Source organism: Mixophyes fleayi, chromosome 6, assembly GCF_038048845.1.
Source record: "Mixophyes fleayi isolate aMixFle1 chromosome 6, aMixFle1.hap1, whole genome shotgun sequence".
Lineage (NCBI taxonomy): Eukaryota > Metazoa > Chordata > Amphibia > Anura > Limnodynastidae > Mixophyes > Mixophyes fleayi.
In genome coordinates, this window is record NC_134407.1 from 2589016 (window position 1) to 2612860 (window position 23845).

Consider the following 23845-nt stretch of genomic DNA (forward strand, 5'->3'; position numbering starts at 1 on the left):
TATTGCAAAACAATCTTAACGTGCTCAGGTGGAGAATGAGAAAAAATAATATCTTCAAGATATGATTCGGGATTTTGCTAGGAATTCCCTAAGAATCTCATTCTTGCAATTTTTAAAGGTTTTATTAATATTACATTGTCTGAAGGCCTTGAAGGGATATTCATAATGTCCATCATGAGTATTCCTTGTATATTTATAAGATTATATGCATTCCTCAAGTCAATCTTAGAAAAGACAATGTTGAAATCAAAGGAATAATGTATTTCTTCTTGATCGTGATACTTGGACTTTTATATGGAATAATCCTCTATCTTTCCTAGATACAAAGGAAAATCCAGTGCCTGCAGGTGATGTGGAAGGTCTAATAAATTCCTTTTCCAAATGGCCTTAGGGGCTGAGAGGAAGTAAACTTTCCCTAAAGGAGGTTTTACAAACAAACATACAACAATTCCCTATTAGGTTATAGTATATTGTAGCAACCATTATGGACATTGTTTTTGACAATTTTTATTCTACCTGACAGTTTCACTTACAGTCAATACTGGTGAAATGCATTGTTATTCACACCTGCCAGTGAATGAGTGTGTTACCCCAGCACTAAGACCCAGGGGAGAGACACAAGGAATCATTGCTTAGTAACAGAAATTACAAGGTATGCGATTTAAAATTAGACAATTGATCAGCAAGAAGCAATATATGCAGAGTATCAGATGCAGGATATCAGATGCAGACTATAACGTTCTGAACCTGATGCAGATTACCAGTTCAGAATCATATGCAGGTGGCTCTGCATTCAACAAGCAAAGATGTAGCATAAAGTCTCAATATCAGAGCAGGAGATTAACCCAAATCAGCAGACGTGGTACAGCGGAATATCACAGTGTACTGATTAGCAGTGAATAACAAAGTATCCAAAGTATTCTGAGACAGACCCAGAGTCCCTCAGGACAGCCGGCTGCAGTAACACTTGAATTAGTACAAAAGTCAAGGCAAACTCTTATCCCTCCTATTGAATTGAGTGAAGCTGCACAAATTATGATCGGGATGCAGGCTGGAATGGATGAGGAGTAGTTGAACACCAGAGAGATGTACCACCAGATGTCAGCAAAAAGAACCGATTGTATAATGGTAACGGTACTACTTTCACAGCTTTCTTATGACACCATCACCTCAGACAGGAATGGAGCACTGAGTATTTGGCAGCCAGGCTGGAAACACGAACGCTCAGACAAAGCCAGGAATAAGAACCAGAATCATAGTCAGACGTGGCCAAGGATCAGAACCAGAATCGCAGTCAGACGTAGCCAGAGATCAGAACCAGAATCATAGTCAGACATAGCCAGAGATCAGAACCAGAATCGTAATCAGATGTATCCAGGAATCAGAACCAGAATCGTAATCAGACATATCCAGGAATCAGAACCAGAATCGCAGTCAGACGTAGCCAGAGATCAGACCCAGAATCGTAATCAGACATATTCAGGGATCAGAACCAGAATCCTAGTCAGACGTATCCAGGGATCAGAACCAGAATCGTAATCAGACATACCCAGGAATCAGAACCAGAATCATAGTCAGACGTATCCAGGGATCAGAACCAGAATCATAGTCAGACGTATCCAGGGATCAGAACCAGAATCGTAATCAGGTACTGCTATTTCAAAGTCAAACTACGTTCACTGTTACTGCTGGACCAAAAAAAACTAGGTACTGCTATTTAAAAGTCAAACTACGTTCTCTGTTGCTGCTGTACCCAAAAATACTAGGTACTGCTATTTAAAAGTCAAACTACGTTCTCTGTTGCTGCTGTACCCAAAAATATTAGGTACTGCTATTTAAAAGTCAAACTACGTTCTCTGTTGCTGCTGTACCAAAAAATACAAGGTACTGCTATTTAAAAGTCAAACTACGTTCTCTGTTGCTGCTGTACCCAAAAATACTAGGTACTGCTATTTAAAAGTCAAACTACGTTCTCTGTTGCTGCTGTACCCAAAAATACTAGGTACTGCTATTTAAAAGTCAAACAACGTTCTCTGTTGCTGCTGTACCCAAAAATACTAGGTACTGCTATTTAAAAGTCAAACTACGTTCTCTGTTGCTGCTGTACCCAAAAATAACAGCGGCCTTAACAGCTATGTTGGTGTTAGACGTGCATCCGGTGTCCGCCATCTGTGCAGTGGAATTCAGACCAGTTGGAGGAGGTATTGTGGCCCCGGTACCAAATTGGGTACCGGGGCCACTCCACTACGCAGTCCAGATAGATGCGTTTCAGATATTAAAATACGTTGACTGTTGCTGCCAAATCAAAAATTAATGAAAATGACCTGTCATCGTCGAAAACAAGAGGTACTGCCGCGCTCAAACTACACCCTGTATATGCTGCAGAGGATGTAGGAGCAGCCATCTGTGCAGTGGAATTCAGACCAGTTGGAGGAGATATTGTGGCCCCGGTACCAAATTGGGTACCGGGGCCACTCCACTACGCAGTCCAGATAGCTGTGAGGTGTTCAGAATAGACTGGAAATTAGTGGAAATGATTCTTATTGAATGTTATTGAGGTTAATAATAGCGTAGGAGTGGAAAAAAAAAAACAAAACGGGATTTTAGCACTTTTTATGCTTTTTTAAAAATAAATCAGAACCCAAAACCCTAAATCAGAACCAAAACCTTTCGTCGGGTGTTTTGGCAAAACAAATCAGAACCCAAAACCTCAAGCTAATCAGAACCCAAAACACAAAACACTAAAAGTGGCCGGTGCACACCCCTAGTTCTGACCCCTCAATTCCTTTCTGTTCTGTTCAGACTTTTTGCCATTCAGATTGTACATTTGTCCAAGATTATTATATCAGCCAAAATCCAGTGAATACTGAAAAAATGCTGAATTGCTTCACTTATCTATGATCCTGGCAAAAATATCACATCCTTCTGTTATACAGTATTGTACCCTTTCAGTCATGTGTAACCAAAGCAAGTGACACATTCAAGCAAACAGTTTATCTAACAGCTCAGAGTTCAGGAATTCAGCCAATACTTTAATTAAAAGTATTGAGTAAATAAGAGAAAAGACTGTTATGTTGTCACCCCAGCGGGACACACCACAAACAAGAAACCCAGAGACTAAGGAACAGATAGACAGTTGAAGAGGAGCATCCGAGTTACATGGAAGAAGGTGAGGAGACAGATTATCATGTTGGCTGGACGGTAAAACGACAATAAGATTACCCAGTGTTGGACCAATAGGAGTTTGGGATAGATACCATGAGCTTTGTTCTTCTTTGCAACATTATTGTCTCCTGAATGAACATTAATAGACATTAGGATAAGTTTATTTTCTCTGCAGTTAGAATTGTTCATCAATGTTCCAGTCATTTTCCGTTGTTTCTTTGTTATGATGAAAGGAGAACTATTATACTCAGAGTCAGGGTCAGAAACAATATCTCAGCAAAAATAGGGTCAGACCTTAAGGAAACTCACTGAATTTTGTCGAGAACCGCTTAGTCCAATCTAACGCAACCTATAAGATTACAGCTATTGTGTTACAAGCGTGCCAGATGCTGGCATGGCATGCTGGGATATGTAGTTGAGCAAAGGCTGAAGAGCCACAAGTCACCTACTCATACCATGAGGTCTCTTAAAATGAAGATATACTTTATGTGAAAGCTGTGTGTCGATGTTCCCAGTTACTAAGGTCCCAAGGCTGAAGGTGTTTTAGTTCTGATTAACATTCCTAGGGGACAGCGTCAATATCTTGCACCATCCATGACTCGAGGGCGTACTGATCAAAACCTTAGTTTCTAATGACCTCTGTTCCCTCAATACAAACTTCCTGACAGTTATAGTAATTTCTCGCTACTCTTTATTTCTGAACCATGGAGGGTACATACAACACAATCTCTGTGCACCTTGGAGCACTACACAGTCCCCCTCATGCCATGGTACTTCATTTGATAAGTGCATTTTCCCCACCTTTAAATATCTATCTATCTATCTATCTATCTATCTCATATCTATCTATCTATCTATCTATCCATCTATCTATCTATCTATCGATCTATCTCATATCTATCTATCTATCTATCTATCTCATATCTATCTATCTATCTATCTATCTATCTATCTATCTCATATCTATCTATCTATCTATCTCTTATCTATCTATCTATCTATCTATCTATCTCATATCTATCTATCTATCTATCTATCTCATATCTATCTATCTATCTATCTCATATCTATCTATATATCTATCTATCTATCTATCTATCTATCTATCTATCTATCTATCTATCTATCGATCTATCTCATATCTATTTATCTATCTATCTCATATCTATCTATCTATCTATCTATCTATCTATCTATCTATCTCACATCTATCTATCTATCTATCTATCTATCTATCTATCTATATATCTATTTATCTATCTAGCTCATATCTATCTATCTATCTATCTATCTATCTATCTATCTATCTATCTATCTATCTATCTATCTATCTCACATCTATCTATCTATCTATCTATCTCACATCTATCTATCTATCTATCTATCTATCGATCTATCTATCTATCGATCTATCGATCTATGTCAATGAGAAACACACATCACCTCCAAAAACTAATAGTGGGTGCCAGGTTCAATAAATTGCACATAAATTCCTGTCCAAACACTAGACAGGAACCCAGCGCTCCATATAAAAATAAACTTTATTATTACTTTTAAACTCCAAAATGAAGCTGTTCCATTATACCATCCATAGCAGCAAGTCAATAGAAAACAATTCAGCAGCATAATTATTTCACTATATACTCATCTTGTGCTGGTACTGATGGAACAGAGCTCATGATAGTGTATGTCATAAAAATACCCAAAGGCCATTTCTGTGCTCTCCAGAAATACTATATAATATATATATATATTAACTTAACAACCCAGAGTGTAAGAACTGCATCCAAAATACAGAAAAAGTAGAGTTTAAATGTGCAGTTGGTCAATATTAAAAAATAGGGACACCTCACCATTAAAACCAGGACATCTAGATTCTAGTAGCTCTGTATGATCAGGAAATGACCTTAGTCAGTTTGGAATCTTTTCTGGAATGCTGGATACATACAACTAGATAAAAAGCTTGAAAAGTAAAATAAAAAAAAATTCTATCCACCTCTCAGTATTGCCGAGTTTATGTAGCACAGTCACATATCAGGAAGGTGACACGCTGCTTGTGTCATCCAATGAAGGTTGTTCTCTTATCTCACTCAATGTAAAATCAGAAAATTATTGGAAAAAACCCTCAATGTCCTCGTGGAAATGAGCTGCTTTAATAATCTAAAGGACATGGGCAGTCCATGTTAAAACACTGATGAAATCAGATTCCCACAATACAAATTTTTTTTTTTAGAATTCAGACTCCTTCCCCCCTTGGTTGCTGCATAATTTTAAAATAGAGTCTCAGGAAGGTTTTACATCTGACAACCTGAGAACACATGTTGCTGCACTCACTAGGGACTCACCTACCCTGGACGTTGGCAGGTGAACTATCCCAATATAGCATCATTGTGAACATAATTCTCCTACTTATGTATGTGCTGACACACAGTGATTTCTATATTGTTTGCTTCAGAGCACCAGGCTGTATTTTCTTTTTTTTTGCACAACCACAGTGGTCTTAATTGTCCTGGCTGCACTCTCTCAAATGATTTTATTTACATTTCATTATTATAAAGGAGCGCAGCTTGGTCTCACTGACCTCACAATACAAAACCCAATGTGTGTGGAGGTTGTTGCATGGTAATGCTGATCCTACCTCCCACCAGCTACAGTGTGCTGACCTAATAACACATGAAAGTGCCAGTAGGGCAACTATTGGAAATGAAGAACTTTAATAATTTTAGGTTTGAAAATGAAGCATCGAGATGATGTGATGTGGGGCCTGAGGCTCCATGGTGGCAAACCCAGCACAACAGTTCCTCTGTGAAGGCTCAATATTGATCTGCAAGCCTCCAGTGCATAGACGGGGGTCTCCCACTGTGCATTTATGAGGGTTTAGATAATACATTTTTGCTTGGACTGTATATAGTAAAGCTGTCCTATAATTTGCCTGCAGGCTTTGAGTCATATGGATAGTGTCAGAAATTTTGTGGTTAAAACATTTGTTATTGATTTTTATAAAACAAGCCTCCGTCGTATACAGTGAGAAAAGTAATTATAACAGGGATGTGGATATTTATTATTATGAGTAATGGTAACAGAGAGTATTCCTAGTAAAGTACAGACTATATGATTTGCGTCTGGCGGAGGTCTCTCCGAGCGACTTTCATGCTTATGATACAGGGCTCCCTGACAGGTCAGGCTAACATCATTCTGCACTGTCTACTGTCTTTTACTCCCAATTAACCATCTACAGCATCTTCAGCTCCTCTGGCTATGACTAAGGCTGGGTACAAACTGCAGAATTTTCCAACTAATGTGTTATCTACAGCGATTGTACTAACGACTGAAAAAGAAGAAAGGTCTCAATCAGCATGCAGATTCATGCACTATACATGTTTCACTAGATTTACCTTCAAATCTGTGCTACACCTGTCATAACCATCGGTTGAAAAGATCATGAAATCCTGATAGTGGGTACTGTATGTACAAACTGCAGAATTGGAAAGATGTCGTTCCAGAGCTAAACGAGATTTTTAGATCTGTTGAACAATCAAATGAAACAATGATCGGTTCTTTGGAATGACTATTGTTCGTCGTTTAACTGTACACACTTATGCAATATAGTCCCAAGCAGTCTTTTATGGCCTGAAAACACTGTAGTGTGTACTTAGTTATAGAGCCTCTGTCCCTCTCTATGGCTCACACTGGTAATTGACAGTCAGCAGTTGAAGGGGAATGGTGGAATACTTCTTGAAGAGACGCTCTCTTATCCTGAGGGCTAGGAAGGAAATCCTTCCCAAAAGTTTTCTTTTCTTGGCATCAGAGTAGGTATTTAAAATACTCCCAAATCGTAGCCATGCACCTAAAGTTGTTTACTCATTTATACATCACCATGGAGTGTCCCACACTTATTGGTTGCAATGGGGGAGGGTGACAGGGGTTTTGGGTAGTGATGAATTTTTGGTGGCTGAAAGTGTCTTTACTTAGGATAAAACCAGTGGGTCGGTACAGGGAAGGATCTGTATGAAAAGAAAGTAATTGTGGGTTGGTGAAATGAAGAAGGAGGGGTGGTAGGGAACTAAAGAGGATTGTTTGTCCTGAGGTCTTTTTGTGGATTTATTTTAGAATATATCTGGACTGAAGTTGGTGAGTGGTGTCGTATTAGTAGCTTGGTTTGAACTTGATTGTAACTTCCTTCTTATACCAGACTCTGCGTACTCTCTTGCTGGTTAGACTGTGAACCAGTTTATCCCCTGTAGAGAAGGTTTTACAGTGTTCCCTGCCTTGTGTTGTGGTCTGACTGCCTAAAAATCTAGATATTTGTATGCCTCACTTATTACAGTGCACAAATAATAATATAGATAATATAGATGTGAGCTGACCCTCGTGTTTCAGTTTCTAAACCAAATTCTTGTTTCGGCTTTGCTACCGGTTTCATCGAACAAACGTGAAAGGTTTTGGTTTTGGATTTGGATTCAATTAAAAAATGTGAAAAATAGGTAAAATAATGTAATGTGATTAATCTTCCGAGGTGCGACCTAGGAAAGAAGGAACATGCATTATGTCTTTTAGAAATTAACTAGGTAAAAATTGACAGTGACATGAGCAGAGATTTAGAGAAGTATTTAGATACCCAATTGTAAAGTGTAACGTAATTTGACGGCCCTATATAAATACATTTGGATGATGATAGACGAAGGTGGAGTGCACCCATAATAAAAACCTTCAAAGAGTAAGCATACAATAAATTTAGAATGTAACTTAGCATCCATCACAGACACTTATGCTACAAAAACAGGCAGAGTTCATTGATTGGACAGTGATAGAATTAATACAGTTAGACATTGATAAAACTAAATAGACAAAGGTGGCCTGCACTGTTTATTTACTATGCACTGTCCGTTTGGTAGAATATATATCGAGTGCCAAGTGCAGAGCTTTTGAACACCTTGTTTTACTATAAGTGTTTGTTATGGTATGAGTAAATAGTTTGTGCCATAATGTTGCCCTTGTGAATCAAACAAGGGGACTCGTCACTCGTATATATATTTGCAAGTTTATAACTATGTCATGTATGAAAGATGTCATGTATGAAAGATGTCATGTATATCAATATGGAATGTATATAAATATGGAATGTATAAATAATACATATATGGGATATTAGTGAAGTGTAAAAATATGTAAACCAGACAGTTCAGATTGGGCAATAGTTGGCCTTCTCGCACAAGTATGTATAACTCACATTGATGCAGATTTGGTTGTCAAACATCTGTCTTGACAAGACAATGCAATTGAATTTCAAAGTAGACATTCAGAGAAATAGAGAGACAGAATTTGGCACATCGGTCACCCAACCAGCAGTAAGTTGACAGTTGGCAGCACTAGTAACATGCTGAATACAGTTCGACTTTGTAATGAGTTGCATAAAGTTCCCTAAAATGGGAGATTTTGGTGCAAGAATGTACCAGTTTGTACCAATTTTTATTTATAGGGCGCTACAAAATGTCTGCAGCACCTTATAGGGACAAACAATAGGACAGTACAAGGCAAAACAGCACAATACAATTAACAAATAACACTATAGCTCAGGTAGCTCAAAAAGAAGGCTGAAAGGGTGAGGGTGAGAGATATTAAGCACAAGCTGGAAACCTGTGATCAAGAGGGTGGGCTCAGCTAAAAGGTTAACAACCACTGACGGGTGCAGAGAAAAGCAAGAGAGGAGTCAGTGGACAGAAGGCCTAAGAGGGAGGTGGGCAGAGTAGTTGGACAGCAAAATTAAAAGTGGAGGAAACAGGAGGAAAGAGGGCCCTGCTCAAAGGAACTTACAATCTAAGGTAGAGGCAGACATACCGAAGACACAAGATGGGGACAGAGTCACAACGAGCGAGAGAGGAAAGGGGAAGAAGGGATGGGAGGGAGAGGTATCCAACAAGGTAGGTAGTTAAGCAGGTGACTGATAGGCTTTTAAGAAAAAGTGTGTTTAAAATGTTTGAAACCACACAGGGGAAAGTTCTAATAGAATGAGGGAGATCATTCTAATGGAGGGCAGCAGTTCGGGAGAAGTCTTGAGGATCAGCAGCAAAACGTTGGAGAGGGTCAGCAGCAAATACATTATAAAGGGTCAGCAGCAAAACATGGGAGAGCGTCAGCAGCAATACATTGGAGAGGGTCAGCAGCAAATACATTATAAAGGGTCAGCAGCAAAACATTGGAGAGTGTCAGCAGCAATACATTGGAGAGGGTCAGCAGCAAATACATTGGAAAGGGTCAGCAGCAATACATTGGAGAGCATCAGCAGCAAATACATTGGAGAGGTGTAGCAACAATACATTGGATATGGTCAGCAGCAAATATATTGCAGAGGGTCAGCAGCAAATGCACTGATGAAGGTACAGCAGTGGCAGTATCAGAGCTCAAAAGTTGGACAGCATCTGCATCAGTAGACATTGTTTATCAGATGATGAGACAATAAGGGCACAATGTTAAATGGTGCAAGAAGGCATTGTACTTGGGGCCACCACCCCAGGTGTGATACATACATGGTTTCGACAGCAACAGGATTTACATAAAATGATTGGTGGGTATAAGAATAGACAGGGTTCTAAAGTCGACACTATAACTACATCAACAGTATTATTAGGACAACAATTCAAATGCAGACAGTATTTATTAGGTTGACACTGGAGGTGGGCAGCTTAAGTACACCATAGCTAGTTTGTACAAGGGCCTCCAAATTTCCTTTTTCCCCTCCCAGAATTCATAGACACTGTCTGAGATGTTAAGTTCTACTTAGCATTAATGTAATCCTCCAGCATTCTACTAAGACAAGGTGTATGCAATTGAGACACGCTAGAGGTACCAGAAGTACATTTGGGCAATTCTTTTAAGCCTGACCAGATCAAATGGAATCAAGATGGAATTTTATACGGTGGACACATGACCTCAACTAGTCGTCTAAAAACCTGTTGCATTGATGACGGAAATTGGGTGCAGATCCAATGCTAACATAGCTGTCATGGATTTAGTGATCTGATGTGCAACAGGATGCTGACTGTCATACTTGTTTCCTCTTGCAAATACTTACTTGTCTTGACATAACGGGGAGGAGGGATCTAGATGTTCAACATTTCTACCTCTACTTATTTTGGTCTGACAAAGACTACAGTGCTTCTGCTGGTGGTAACACTGGTGGCTGCCTTACTTCAACACAATCATCATCATCCTCCTCCTCATTCTCTCATCAATTTACAACACATTCATTTTTAGGTAACAAAGAATACCAATATGCGCAGCTTGGGAGTTAATTATCTACAATGCCGCTCAGAAAAAAGAGTTGTTCCTCCCCTTAGTATAGATATCAAAATAAAAGAAAGAATCCTGGCGCAAAGTAAGATAAGATACAAATATAATGGGTATGGTGTTAGGTATTTATATATATTGAGGCAAATGCCCTATTACATAGTGCAAATAGAAAAATGAGTTACATATGATTTATACATGCAAAACAACATTTAATATTGGTTAAAACCAGTGCACTGGTGGAAAACCGCATGGATATATGAGCAGATAAAAACTTAAAAATTGGTCACATACACATATAGATAGTACTATAGGTGGGTATCAGCAACCGTCATGTAACATGTACACTTATAACACAAGGGTGCATGCAAACATAGATTATAATGTCAATATTAATAGCACTGAAAAATCAGATCCCTTATCTGTATCCGTTAAAGGTCAATAGTGCAATAGCCTCCAATATAGGCAATGTGATAAAGTATGTCTCAATCCTGATCCGGAATAATAGAGGGTCAGATGCAACAAGTAGTGAAGAATGGAGAAGGAGGGGTCACTCACCGCTAGAGTTCAGTGTTTGTCCCGGACAAGTAGGTCCTGTTAGGTATTACCTTGGGCTGTATATATCGCTGGATTCTGATGATTTCCCGGGGAGTCCGGTCCTCTTCAGTGTAGCCTCTAGCTGAACTCCTGTGTGTGTGAGCGGACGTCACACTCCTGCGTCTTCCAGTGGAACCTTTCGCGCATGCGCGGAGTTATCACGTCTTCTCCCAGGTATAGGGGGTTAACATCTAGCAAGGGCTGGCTCTGGCTGACCTTTGTTTTTATCTGCGCATATATTCATGCGGTTTTCCACCATTGCACTGGTTTTAACCAATATTAAATGTTGTTTTGCATTTGTAATTCATATGTTACTCCTTTTTCTATTTGCACTATGTAATAGGGCATTTGCCTCAATATATATAAATACGTAACACCATACCCATTATATTTGTATCTTATCTCACTTTGCGCCAGGATTCTTTATTTTATTTTGACATTCATTTTCAGATCCACAACTTTCTCCCTCATCCTCTTGCACATTTGTAACTTCCATAGTAGCATCCTCAATTTCTATGGGTACATCATTATCATTACTAATACTACTACCACCCATCCTCACCTTTCCAAATGATTGAGGACTTTTTGAAGGAGGCTGCTCTATTTTTACAGTGTTTGTTTGAGTCTGAAACCTCAGACTCACATGTAGCACTCATGGATACCCTCCTTAGACTCTATTCAGGATTCTGTGAGTGCCCAAGTTGTTCTTTAACCTCAGCGTTATCCTCGGGTACTGATTTTTCTGTTTTGAATGTGTCAGTAAGAGACGTACACTCTGAGCGACAAGGTGGTGCATGTGAGGTTGAGGTAGATGCACGACTGCGTTGGGCACTCTATTTGGGAATGGCCATTCTAGTGCATATTCCATTACCAGCAGTATCAGGACTCCTACTAGCAAAAGGTGAACACAGTCTGAGCCTTGTCTTGCCATTGCGGGTGGTATATGGAATGTTATCTATTTTTCTTTTTTGGGCAAATCAAATTGTCTACAGAATTGCTTTACAATAATGACAGGATTCTACTGATTTCCTATGTCCCTGGTTCACCTTTAACGCTATTTAATCAGCAGAGCACTGCAGCTAACCTCCTCCCTGCATGCTGTTTGCTCTAAAATGGTACTTGTGAGAATGAGGGTGGACTATATATACAAAAGATGAGGATCCAAAAAGAGTTTTGCAAAAAAAACAAACACAGAAATGACGTTTCACTTCGTTGTTAGATTCGAATTTGGTGGAAGAAAGCGAGTCACAACTCGGTTTCACTTGGATCCCCAAAGACGGATCTCGTCAGATTTCACATCATCCAAACCGCTCATCTCTAATAGATAATGACGTACTGAACTAGAGGTATTGGCCAGAGGCCCACCACACCTGGAGTATATAAGTATACTCAAAGTAATATGGGCCATATGAACATTAACCACATTTTCCACTATCCAGAATCCCAGGAAGATAATTTATAATCGGTGAGTCTCTTTATTTGAATACAGGGTCAAATGACTTCCATAGTACATCATCATCATCATCAGCATCATTTATTTATATAGCGCCACTAATTCCGCAGCGCTGTACAGAGAACTCACCCACATCAGTCCCTGCCCCATTGGAGCTTACAGTCTAAATTCCCTAATGTAGACACACACTCACATACAGACAGAGTGGTAGAGACTAGGGTCAATTTTTGATAGCAGCCAATTAACCTGCCAGTATGTTTTTGGAGTGTGGGAGGAAACCGGAGCACCCGGAGGAAACCCACGCGAACACAGGGAGAACATACAAACTCCACACAGATAAGGCCATGGTCGGGAATCGAACTCATGACCCCAGTGCTGCGAAGCACAAACACTAGGCCACTGTGCTGCCTAGTGGTTATCCCAATATATCCTGGGTCAAACAAGAACAAAGGTTAACAATATAATAATCTTATTGTTAGAGATAACCAAACCCTTATTCATAGCTCTATCTCTGTCATCAGCCCAAGGCAGGGAAATCTCAGGGAAGTCACAAATGGTGACTACTGACCCTTAGATATCACATATTGTGCAAAACTGTAATTGTCACATTAAAAGTCCAACTTCCTACCACTTTCCAACCACCCCTTTTATTAATCTTAATTAATTAAACCCAATTTTTTGTCTCCTAAACTACTGCTGGTTTTAGCCTCATTCATGATTTAAGTTAGATCTTAAAATGAGAGATAATTAGGACGTTCTTAATTTTATGCAGGACCTTCGCGTGTCTGCGTCTTTGTTTTACATTGGGCAAACTGCGTCTAGAACTGTTCTTCTCAGCCTAGGTGTGAAAACCGTCTTGTTAGACGTATAGGATGAGATCTGGGGGTAGATGTATTAAGCAGCAGATCTGTCAACTGCCATATTAAAATGCCAATATTATTCATTGCAAAACCCGGGGAAATTTGCCTTTAAAAATATTGTTGTTTTAAATATGGCTAACGCAATCGCAGAGTAGCAGTGAATTTATAGATCCGCTGCTTAATACATTTACCCACTGATCCCTACTAGCTCTGGGTTGGTGCAACTCCATTGGCAGAGCTGAATTATCTGTTCTCTCCTCCATGTAGCAAGTAACGTGTCTAACACTGTGCCATCCCACCCATTCTGTCATATCAATAATCCTCCTCTGCAAAATGAAATCCCATAACTCTACACAATGAAGTCATTATTATCATTAAACATGGATGCCGTTCCTGAATTCCTTATATTTTATATCTTGTCAATCCGCACTCCCTCTAGATCATATGCTTTAGTGGGCAGAGTCATCCATGGTGTGTTTATCTCTCCTTCTCATGTTCTGCACTGTAAAATGTCACAGATTTTATTATATTAATAGTGTGTAGCGATCATTAGCAGAATATTTGTAGAACAGGTATCAGGTAATTAATGTAATCAGTGAGTAATATATTATTTGATGAAATAGCAGCCATTGGTACATACCTCCCAACATTTATAAATACAAAAGCAGGACAATATAAGCCCCACCCTTGATCCACCCAAACCAGATCCGCACAAACACGCCCACTTTCCAACCACACATATTTGGACCAAGCTCCTCCCGCTCCTGAGCAAGGGCCGCCCCTTTCAAATCCCGTAGATCAGGACAGCTGGAAGGAATGTTATTAGGTGTCCAATCTATTGTATGATATGATTAGTGAGACCTTCTATATTAGGGAAAGAGATAGCAGATCTGAAAGTGACCCCTATTTTTGTCTCTCCGTCAGGTCTGGGCACCATGATGAGGCTGCTATGTCTCTTACTGTCCCTGGAGGTGACATTGGTTTTAAGCGATGATTTACTGTAAGTATAGACCAAGAACAATCACGTGTATTTATGTTAAGTTCAGCAATAGCAACTATTATTTCTATGTTACATGGAGGGTCTGCTTCATTAAGGCACCCTAAAATAATGTACTTTGCCTTTTTTTAAAAATGCATTACCTGGGCATACGCTTGTCCATATTCAAAAAGGAGCAGATGTAAAGATATGTCTGGAGATGAATACGGGTCTAGGTGTGCTCTGATCTAATAGACAAGACCACTGCAGGATACCTCCAATACATATGTTTAATATAAATCCAAAAAGAATGCAAAAGAATAAAAACTATGCAGGGGCGGATTGGCTATAGAACCTGCAGGGATTTTCCGGGCAGGCCGGTAGCCTCTGAAGGTTGCTGGATGTCTTTTTTTGGGGGGGATTGAACAAAAAAAATTACTCAGTTATGTGTAGTGGCCGGTCCATGGCCCCTAGGATTATAATTAATAGAACCCGCTTAAAGGGCAAGGGTGGGTACCGGACACAGACCCCCCCCTCCGAATCAGGTGCCAGTAGGGTGGGTGGTATAGTGTTGTACTAGGTGGCCGACCCCTCCTCCGGGACCAGTCACCTTAAAAAAGAAGGAGAGGCTGCTATACTGTGTGAAGAAAAGTGGGTGGCTGCTATAATGTGTGAAAGAAAGGAGAGGGCTGCTATAATGTGTGAAGGGAAGTAAGGGGGCTGCTGTAATGTGTAAGGAAAGAGGGATGTATGTTGCTATAATATGAAAGGCAATGGGGGGGTTCTTAATATATTGTTTGATATGAGAGAAGGGAGGGGGCTGTTATATTAGTACATGGATGGGAGGTAAGCTTTAAATTTAATGGTGGATTGTAGGTGGGCGCTAATTACTTAATGGGTGCTATTTTATTTGTGGGGTGATGGTGGGGCAATTTAATTTGTTAGTGGCATATTTAATTTAGTAGTGGGGCCTATTATATTAAGATGGAGTAACGGGATCTTTAATTTAATGCTAGTGTAATTTGGGGTTATTAATTAAATGTGGGGCTGAGTTTGAGGAGGAGTGTTATTTACTAAATGTGAATATGAATTATTTAATGCCGGGGATGGATGTTGGAAAGGGTCATTTTAAACGCAAATGTTATTAATCTTTTGCTGGGGTTGGTTGGAGGGAAATAGGTCTATTTATCAAATGCAAGGACTATTACTTAAATGTTGGGACTGGAGAGAGGCCTAATTATTAAATGTTGGTGCTATTAATTTAAAGACTGGTCTAGTTGGCTTTTTCTAAATCTCATTTTTTTTCCAAATAGGGCCTCCAACATCCCAGGATCCAGACAAGCAGCACCTGATCTAAATAAACCACTTTCACCACCTGTGACTGCTGGTGAAAGTGACAAGAACAGGTAGGAGAGAGCAGAACAGTCTGCCAATTTTGTTTTAAAAGTCTGGATTTGGTCCGACTACAAGGACAGTTGGGAGGTATGTCCCACTCACACTGTACTGCTGGTGAAGGCAGAGCTGCGAGCACCTAACAGTAGTGCACACATTATTGCTGTGTATTTGTCTAAAATGTATCTAAAATGATAACCCCCTGTTTTAAGTGCCCTGGACCCCCCAGAGCGTTATAGCAGCTCTGGTGATACTTTAGTGGTTCTTGCATTGATTCCATTGCCTCCTTCTACCTTGCACTAGTTCCATTCTCAGATCACTTTGTTGAACATATGGTGAGCCCACATTGCACTGAAAATATCATTAATCCTTCATCCTTTGCACTTACTATATCACCAGCAAACCCTTGGATTAGCTCTCCCCTTCACTTATGCCACTGTCTATCAACAATCCCTGCACTGTTATTAATTCAAACCACCCCCAATCACAGGGCACATTTAGGGCTCATACAAAATTTTTGACAAAAGAAGTGTTTTCTTGCAGATGCTTGAAGCATTTCACCTTTGTGGTGATTGCAGTGGATAGTCATTTATTATAAGGATAATGTTTAATTCATTTTTTTGAAACACACAGTACGCATATTGCTATACTATATAGAGAGATTTGACTGGTAGTTTGCATCTCATAATGTCAGGGGAAGATGCTACAGAGCGGTGAGGTGTTCATATGCTGTCAACATGTTTTGCAATAGTTAAACTTTTTAAACGCAGTCACATATGTTTCTATGAAGGGAATATTGGAAGTATGTGTTAGTAACAACTAAACAAGTTGGAGCACAGAGGCATAAACCAGTTGTAGATCATGTAAAAGGATTCATGTCATTTTATAACACAGGACTGGCAGCTTTTCCTGCATTGCTTTAGAAATGACCCACTGTGTCTTTAGTAGAGATGGTCACTGACCCCCGTGTTTTGGTTTTGGATTCGGTTTTGGATCTGGATTACCGTCGTGTTTTGGTTTTGGTTTTGGTTTTGCAAAACCGCCATTGCGTGTTTTGGTTTTGGTTTTGGTTTTGTTTGGTTTTGTTTTGCAATTTGTTATAAAAATTACATTTATTGGTGCTAAAATAACATAATTTAGGTATTATTTTGTAGCTACATTATTATTAACCTCAGTAACACTAATTTCCAGTCATTTTTTATTCAATTTTGAACACCTCCTATGTCACAATATGATTTTCATACACTTGAAAAGAAAAATTGCTGCAGTTCTTGCCAGTGATAACAAAAAGGCCATTGTCATGCCTGGGCATAAGACCAAAAATCCACCTCTTAAGTGTGGAATTATTTTTACACGAATCCTGGCAAGAGTTGTCTATCCATTTGTAACATTTTGAAAGCCACACTCAGTAGAGGTAGGGACCTTAACCATCTGGGATCCTCATCCATGTTTCGTCATTTTTCAGCGAGTTATTGGCAAACTGTTGGGAAAATCAGAAACTTTGGTTAAAAAAAAATTAACAACAAGCATTCCAGCATAATCTACCTCCCTTCTCTCATCTACATCCCAGCACCTGCAATCTTCCCCCCCAACAATTGGCAAGTAAACAATCCTCTGCAAGAGGAAGCAAGAATGAAACCTGTCACCCAGTCGCAAAGCGGATCACAGACGCCCTGGGTACTATGCTAGCGTTAGATCTGTGTCCAATGTCCACTATTAATACAGTTGGTTTAAGACATTTAATTGAGGTGTTATGTCCCTGTTAGCAAATGTCATCACTATACCATTTTACTAGAAAAGCTTATTCTCTCCTGTACCGGAAAGTTCCTAAAAATGTCATTATTGGGTGACAAAATGGTATTCTACCCACTGTACACTTAACCACAGATATGTGTACAAGCGGAACTGGGCAAACAAAAGATTATATGACTGTGAAAGCCCACTGGGTTGGTCTTTCGCCTTCCCCAGCATGGACAGCAGCAGCATGTACCCAGGTGCATCACATTTTTGAGAAGTAGGCTACTCTGTGTATCAGCAGCTTCACTAAGAGGCATACAGCTGACAAACTGTTCCAAAAACTAAGGGATGTCATTGAAAGATGGCTAATCCTGCTTGGAGTCTCCTGAGGATATGTCATTTCTGATTACGACCCCAATATTGGTCCAGCATTACAGCGGGGCTGAATTCCATCACATTTCCTGTTTTGCACACACTATCAACTTGGTGTTACAGAACTTTTGAAAAATGACATGCAGGAGATGCTGTTTGTGTCCATAAACATTTAGGGTCAATTTGTGGTTTCTGCAACAGCATGTAGGAGAATACAGCAGCTGCAAGAAGACTAGCATTTGAGGGGAATATACTTTAGTCCAGCGAAGTAGTTACCTGTGAAGAAAGTGCAGACACAGTTAGCTTGAGTCAAGTGATTGCCTTAATAATAGATTTTGAAAAGGTGCTACATAAAATTATAGTGTGCAATAAAACAAAGTAAATGTGCTAACTATATTTTAATTGTAGATGAAATACTTAATTTTCTTTGCAAGGATCCCAGACTTATCAACATCTTGTTGGGACGTCTTCTCCTTCAGTTTCTCTGGCAACTGCTTGTAATAAAAGAAATTGCTTTCCCAAGACACCCAGTGGTGATGCAGATGAGTCCGCTAAACATTTTGATATTTGCTGTGCTGTAAAAGAATTGCCCAAAAACCGTGACAGCTCTGCCCTAAAATCAACTAGTCATTCCCTTTGGAAGGCCATTATCAGCAATTACATCATACTACACAGACTTCTATGATATTGGGATATTGGGATGAATTAGTATTGTTGGAGGAAGATTATCACTAAACCCTGCCACCTCTCCAGTTTCGCAATGAGCTATGGTACAATAAAATGTAACTGCAGATTTAGACCAAGACTGTCAGCCCTATTATTTCTATTTCAGCAATTACAATTAGCAATGGAGCAATGGAGCTCTTCTCTTTGGGTGTTACCTATATAACGCAGCACAATTTGCCTGCAAATTCTACAGACAAGCCTGCTTGTCTTCCTCTCCATCAATGACTCTTAGCAATTGAGCACTCGTCTTTGGGTGTATATTACACCCAAACATTATTAGTGAAAATTATGAAAAATACAGTTTAATCCCTGATAGGCCCTCCACCATCCTTTGCATGTTAATAGTAGGATTGGTTGGAATTATGGTCAAGGTCACACATTTTTTTGACAAATCCTTCAAACCAGCCCAGATGTCAAACTGTTGTGGTCTGCCCCCTGCGTCATCCCTGCTTGTGTTTGGAAAGTGCATATTGGTGCCAGAACCTCACATGCCAGAACTGCTCCCACTGGTGCCACACTGCTGCAGGACTTACACAATCAACCGCATCCTCATCGTCGGATACCCAAATCTCCCCCACATCCTCTTCTAAAGACAAAGTGTCATCCTCACTTGGTGTATCACCGGCTACACTCGGGCTGTTCAGGCACACATCAGCAGAACTGCTGAAAGGGCCCTTCTTTATGGGTAGACTAACAGAATGGTCACGATTAGACATCCCACTGTTGGATGGACTCTCCACAGGGATTGTTGTCATTTGTGAATCAGAGCAAATATTCTCCTGTAATGCCTCACTGTTATCTTGCAGCTCGGCTTTGACGCGTAACAGTAGTTGTGCACCAATTGTAGGCTGGGTAACTTTTTGGGATCTGCCACTAATAGCCAAAGGTGAAGGCCTCATTCTCTCTTTGCCACTGCGTGTGTAGAATGGCATGCTTGCAATTTTTTTTTTATCGTCACTTAACTTTTGCTCAGTTACACTTCTTTTTCGCTTCAATACAGTAAAAATTTTTTGGGTTTTTGTTTTTTGCACTAATTTGAAAACACTCTGTTGTTTGACATCGCCTTGGCCAGATGACGTACTGGGAACACTAACATCAGGACTGGTGACAGAACCTGGTTGCTCATTTAGATCATATGTGGACTGCTTTGAATCCATTCTGAGCGCAAACCACTGGGGAGTGCTAAAAATTATTTAGTAGATTCTGCTGACAGTTATGACTTTTGACAGCCAGAAATATTAATGCACAATTAGGGAGGACACCCCAAAAACACTGAGGAGTGCTAAAAATTATTGAGTAGATACTGCTGACAGATATGACTTTTGACAGCCAGAAATATTAATGCACAATTAGGGAGGACACCCCAAAAACACTGAGGAGTGCTAAAAATTATTGAGTAGATACTGCTGACAGATATGACTTTTGACAGCCAGAAATATTAATGCACAATTAGGGAGGACACCCCAAAAACACTGAGGAGTGCTAAAAATTATTGAGTAGATACTGCTGACAGATATGACTTTTGACAGCCAGAAATATTAATGCACAATTAGGGAGGACACCCCAAAAACACTGAGGAGTGCTAAAAATTATTGAGTAGATACTGCTGACAGATATGACTTTTGACAGCCAGAAATATTAATGCACAATTAGGGAGGACACCCCAAAAACACTGAGGTGTGCTACAAATTATTGAGTAGATACTGCTGACAGATATGACTTTTGACAGCCAGAAATATTAATGCACAATTAGGGAGGACACCCCAAAAACACTGAGGAGTGCTAAAAATTATTGAGTAGATACTGCTGACAGATATGACTTTTGACAGCCAGAAATATTAATGCACAATTAGGGAGGACACCCCAAAAACACTGAGGAGTGCTAAAAATTATTGAGTAGATACTGCTGACAGATATGACTTTTGACAGCCAGAAATATTAATGCACAATTAGGGAGGACACCCCAAAAACACTGAGGAGTGCTAAAAATTATTGAGTAGATACTGCTGACAGATATGACTTTTGACAGCCAGAAATATTAATGCACAATTAGGGAGGACACCCCAAAAACACTGAGGAGTGCTAAAAATTATTGAGTAGATACTGCTGACAGATATGACTTTTGACAGCCAGAAATATTAATGCACAATTAGGGAGGACACCCCAAAAACACTGAGGAGTGCTACAAATTATTGAGTAGATACTGCTGACAGATATGACTTTTGACAGCCAGAAATATTAATGCACAATTAGGGAGGACACCCCAAAAACACTGAGGAGTGCTAAAAATTATTGAGTAGATACTGCTGACAGATATGACTTTTGACAGCCAGAAATATTAATGCACAATTAGGGAGGACACCCCAAAAACACTGAGGAGTGCTACAAATTATTGAGTAGATACTGCTGACAGATATGACTTTTGACAGCCAGAAATATTAATGCACAATTAGGGAGGACACCCCAAAAACACTGAGGAGTGCTAAAAATTATTGAGTAGATACTGCTGACAGATATGACTTTTGACAGCCAGAAATATTAATGCACAATTAGGGAGGACACCCCAAAAACACTGAGGTGTGCTACAAATTATTTAGTAGATACTGCTGACAGATATGACTTTTGACAGCCAGAAATATTAATGCACAATTATGGGGGACACCCCAAAAGCGCTGGGGAGTGCCAAATATGAAGAAAAAATAATAAACCTCTATCCTCCTCTCTGCACTAGCGATTTTGGTTAGAGCAATTGCAAGAACAATATGGTATTCTCTGTCCCTGCTCTAATTAGCCTATGACTACACCCTGCTCTCTCCCTCTGTCAAATGGCGATGGATTGCTGTGGAGGCGTGTATTTATAAAGTTGAAGTATCGCGAGAACCGAGTCCCGAGATCCGACGACGTCACAATGACGTTCGGCCTCGATTTGGATTCGGAATGGGCGGGAGAGTACCGAGCTGCTCAGCTCGGTACTCGGATACCCAAAGTTCGGGTGGGTTCGGTTCTCGGAGAACCGGACCCGCCCATCTCTAGTCTTTAGTCATCACATCTAGGTTTTCCTACAACCAAATGCAACTAAAGCTCTCATCCACTCACTCATTATCTCTCGATTTCATTACTGTAACCTTCTCCTCTCTGACCTCCCTTACACCTGTCTCTACCACTTCAATTCTTCATCGAAGTTGCTGCCTATCTCATTTTCCTCGCTTGACGCTTTATCTCTGCTCCCATCCCGTGTCAGCTTTAGAATCCAATTCAAACTCCTTCCCAGACCCTCAAGTACTCCTCTCCACCCTAGGTAGCCAACCTCATTTCCACACAAACCAACTCCCGTCCACACCACTCTGCCAATGACCACTGCCTCACTTCTTCACTGATTAATTCTTCCCACTCCCACCTTTTGGATTTCTGGGTGATCAAAGTGGGTGAAGGTCAAAAACAATGCACCAAGCATATACTTCTTGGGACTTAAATGTCCTCAATCTAGTTAATTTTCGTGAACAAACAGTTGGTGGACACTGCTCACCATAGGGTATAGAGGGCGGTATTTGAAGTAAGGAACTAACAAGACTTGTCTAGCCTGCTCCCTCCCCTCTATGCCCCCCCCCCCTGAACAAAAGCTTACCTTTTTTAATTAGTGCCTACAGAGTAGTGCACAGAATAATGCATATTTTATTTCTGATAAATCTTCATTTTATTTCTTCAGGTTTTTGGCATAGCAGTATTCCCATAGTGAACTCCACGGATATGAAAGAGTGCCCGTGGAGCTTTTTAGCCGTGTCCCTCACTATTACCTAAGGCCCCCGGTCTAAAGGTGATTCAGACACTTGAATACTGACCAAGCACCCAGCTGTCACCCCAGAAGACAGAACGGGCCATGCCAGGAGCAGTGGCAGCAGCTCCAGTCCCTTCATTAAATGGCTGGGATGGAGCTGCCAGTGGTCCCTGCCTGCTTCAGACTTAGGGTTAGACAGCAGCATTAAACAGGTGCTGGGCATATTATCTGATAGGAAGCTGGGAAAAATCCCTACTGACCCAAAATTGCAGTCCTATTTCTCCCTGGATCCACTATTATCCTTCATTTTAATTAGCAGTCATAACTCTGGATACCCTTTTCTGCTAAAAATTTGTCTAACTCTTTCTTGAACAGATCAACTGAATCTGCCATCACAACCTTCCCTGGCAGTGACTTACTTATCTTGATTGCCCTTACTGTAATGAACCCCTTCCTTTGCCGGATGTGAAACTTCCTCTCCTCTAATGTTATGGAGTGACCGCAATTGTTTTCTACAGTGTGCTTCTTGTGTTTGACTTCTTTTTTTCAGTATTCAATTATGTCAGAAAAAGGGACAAGTCCAAGACAGCTGGATCCAGCTTGGTGATATATTTCCCCTGTTCCTGGTGTCAAACCAAATTGCCTAGTAGATGGTCAGGCCAGGACACCCTGTGCATGAATTGTGAGTCTGAGGATGTATCCGACAGGGTGGAGCTGGCCTGGGCAAGAGAACTGGCCATATCTATTGCGGAACTTAAACGAGACATGGCACAACCTGGGACAGTAAGTAGTGATGCTTTTCCTACTCTTTTCCTGGGGGCACACTCTATGGATGCCCTTCTGCTGGGACAGGCATCTCAGCAAGCCCCTGACACAGCAGTGGCATCACTTCAAACTCCCTGGATGCGATACCTGGAAAGGTCGACCCAGGGATTGGTCAGAGATTCTTCCTCTTTAGAAAGGATGCTACAATGTTCTTCTGGAAGGCAGCGTAAGTGAATGGCGCTGTCTCTGGCCCAGGAGCTGCTTGATTCAAATACAGACCCTTCCCTTCAGGAGGAGGGGGAACTTCAGGAAGATTTCAATTCAGAAGATCTCTCAGCTTGGGAAGATGATTCCTCCTGTAGGCAAGGAGAGGAAGGTCCTTTCCTAGCAGTAAGACAGACACTTAACATTACTGAGTTATAACAGGTGACCCCTCAGATTTCTCTGTGTAAAATGAAAAAGAAGCAAACTTTTTCTTTTCCATCTTCTCCACAATTGTCAGATATTTGGGAAGAGGATAGACTGAAAATGGAAACCTAATACTAGATTCCTAGTAGGTAACGCCTCTCTTACCCCTTTATGGGAACGGAAGTTGCATCATGGGAGACGCATCCAAATGTGGATGCTCCTATTGCGCATTTGGCTAAATCTACCATCATTCCATGGCCACGTGCTGCTAGTTTGAAAGACAGCACAGATAGAAAATGTGAAGAACTTGTAAAATCCATCTATTTGGCTTC

General features: G+C 40.4%; 1 protein-coding gene across 4 annotated transcripts in view; it reads left to right on the forward strand.

The window, feature by feature from the left end:
• Nucleotides 1-3095: 3095 nt before the first annotated feature.
• The window catches only part of LOC142160711 (alpha-2-macroglobulin-like protein 1), a 138239-nt gene continuing 117489 nt past the window's right edge, over nucleotides 3096-23845 (forward strand). For all 4 annotated transcript variants that reach the window (XM_075215594.1, XM_075215592.1, XM_075215593.1 and 1 more), the window contains exons 1-3: nucleotides 3096-3169; nucleotides 14287-14362; nucleotides 15652-15744. In XM_075215594.1, the coding sequence (XP_075071695.1) occupies nucleotides 3160-3169; nucleotides 14287-14362; nucleotides 15652-15744 (179 nt within the window). In that variant the 5' untranslated portion in view covers nucleotides 3096-3159. The remainder of the gene's footprint in view (nucleotides 3170-14286; nucleotides 14363-15651; nucleotides 15745-23845) is intronic.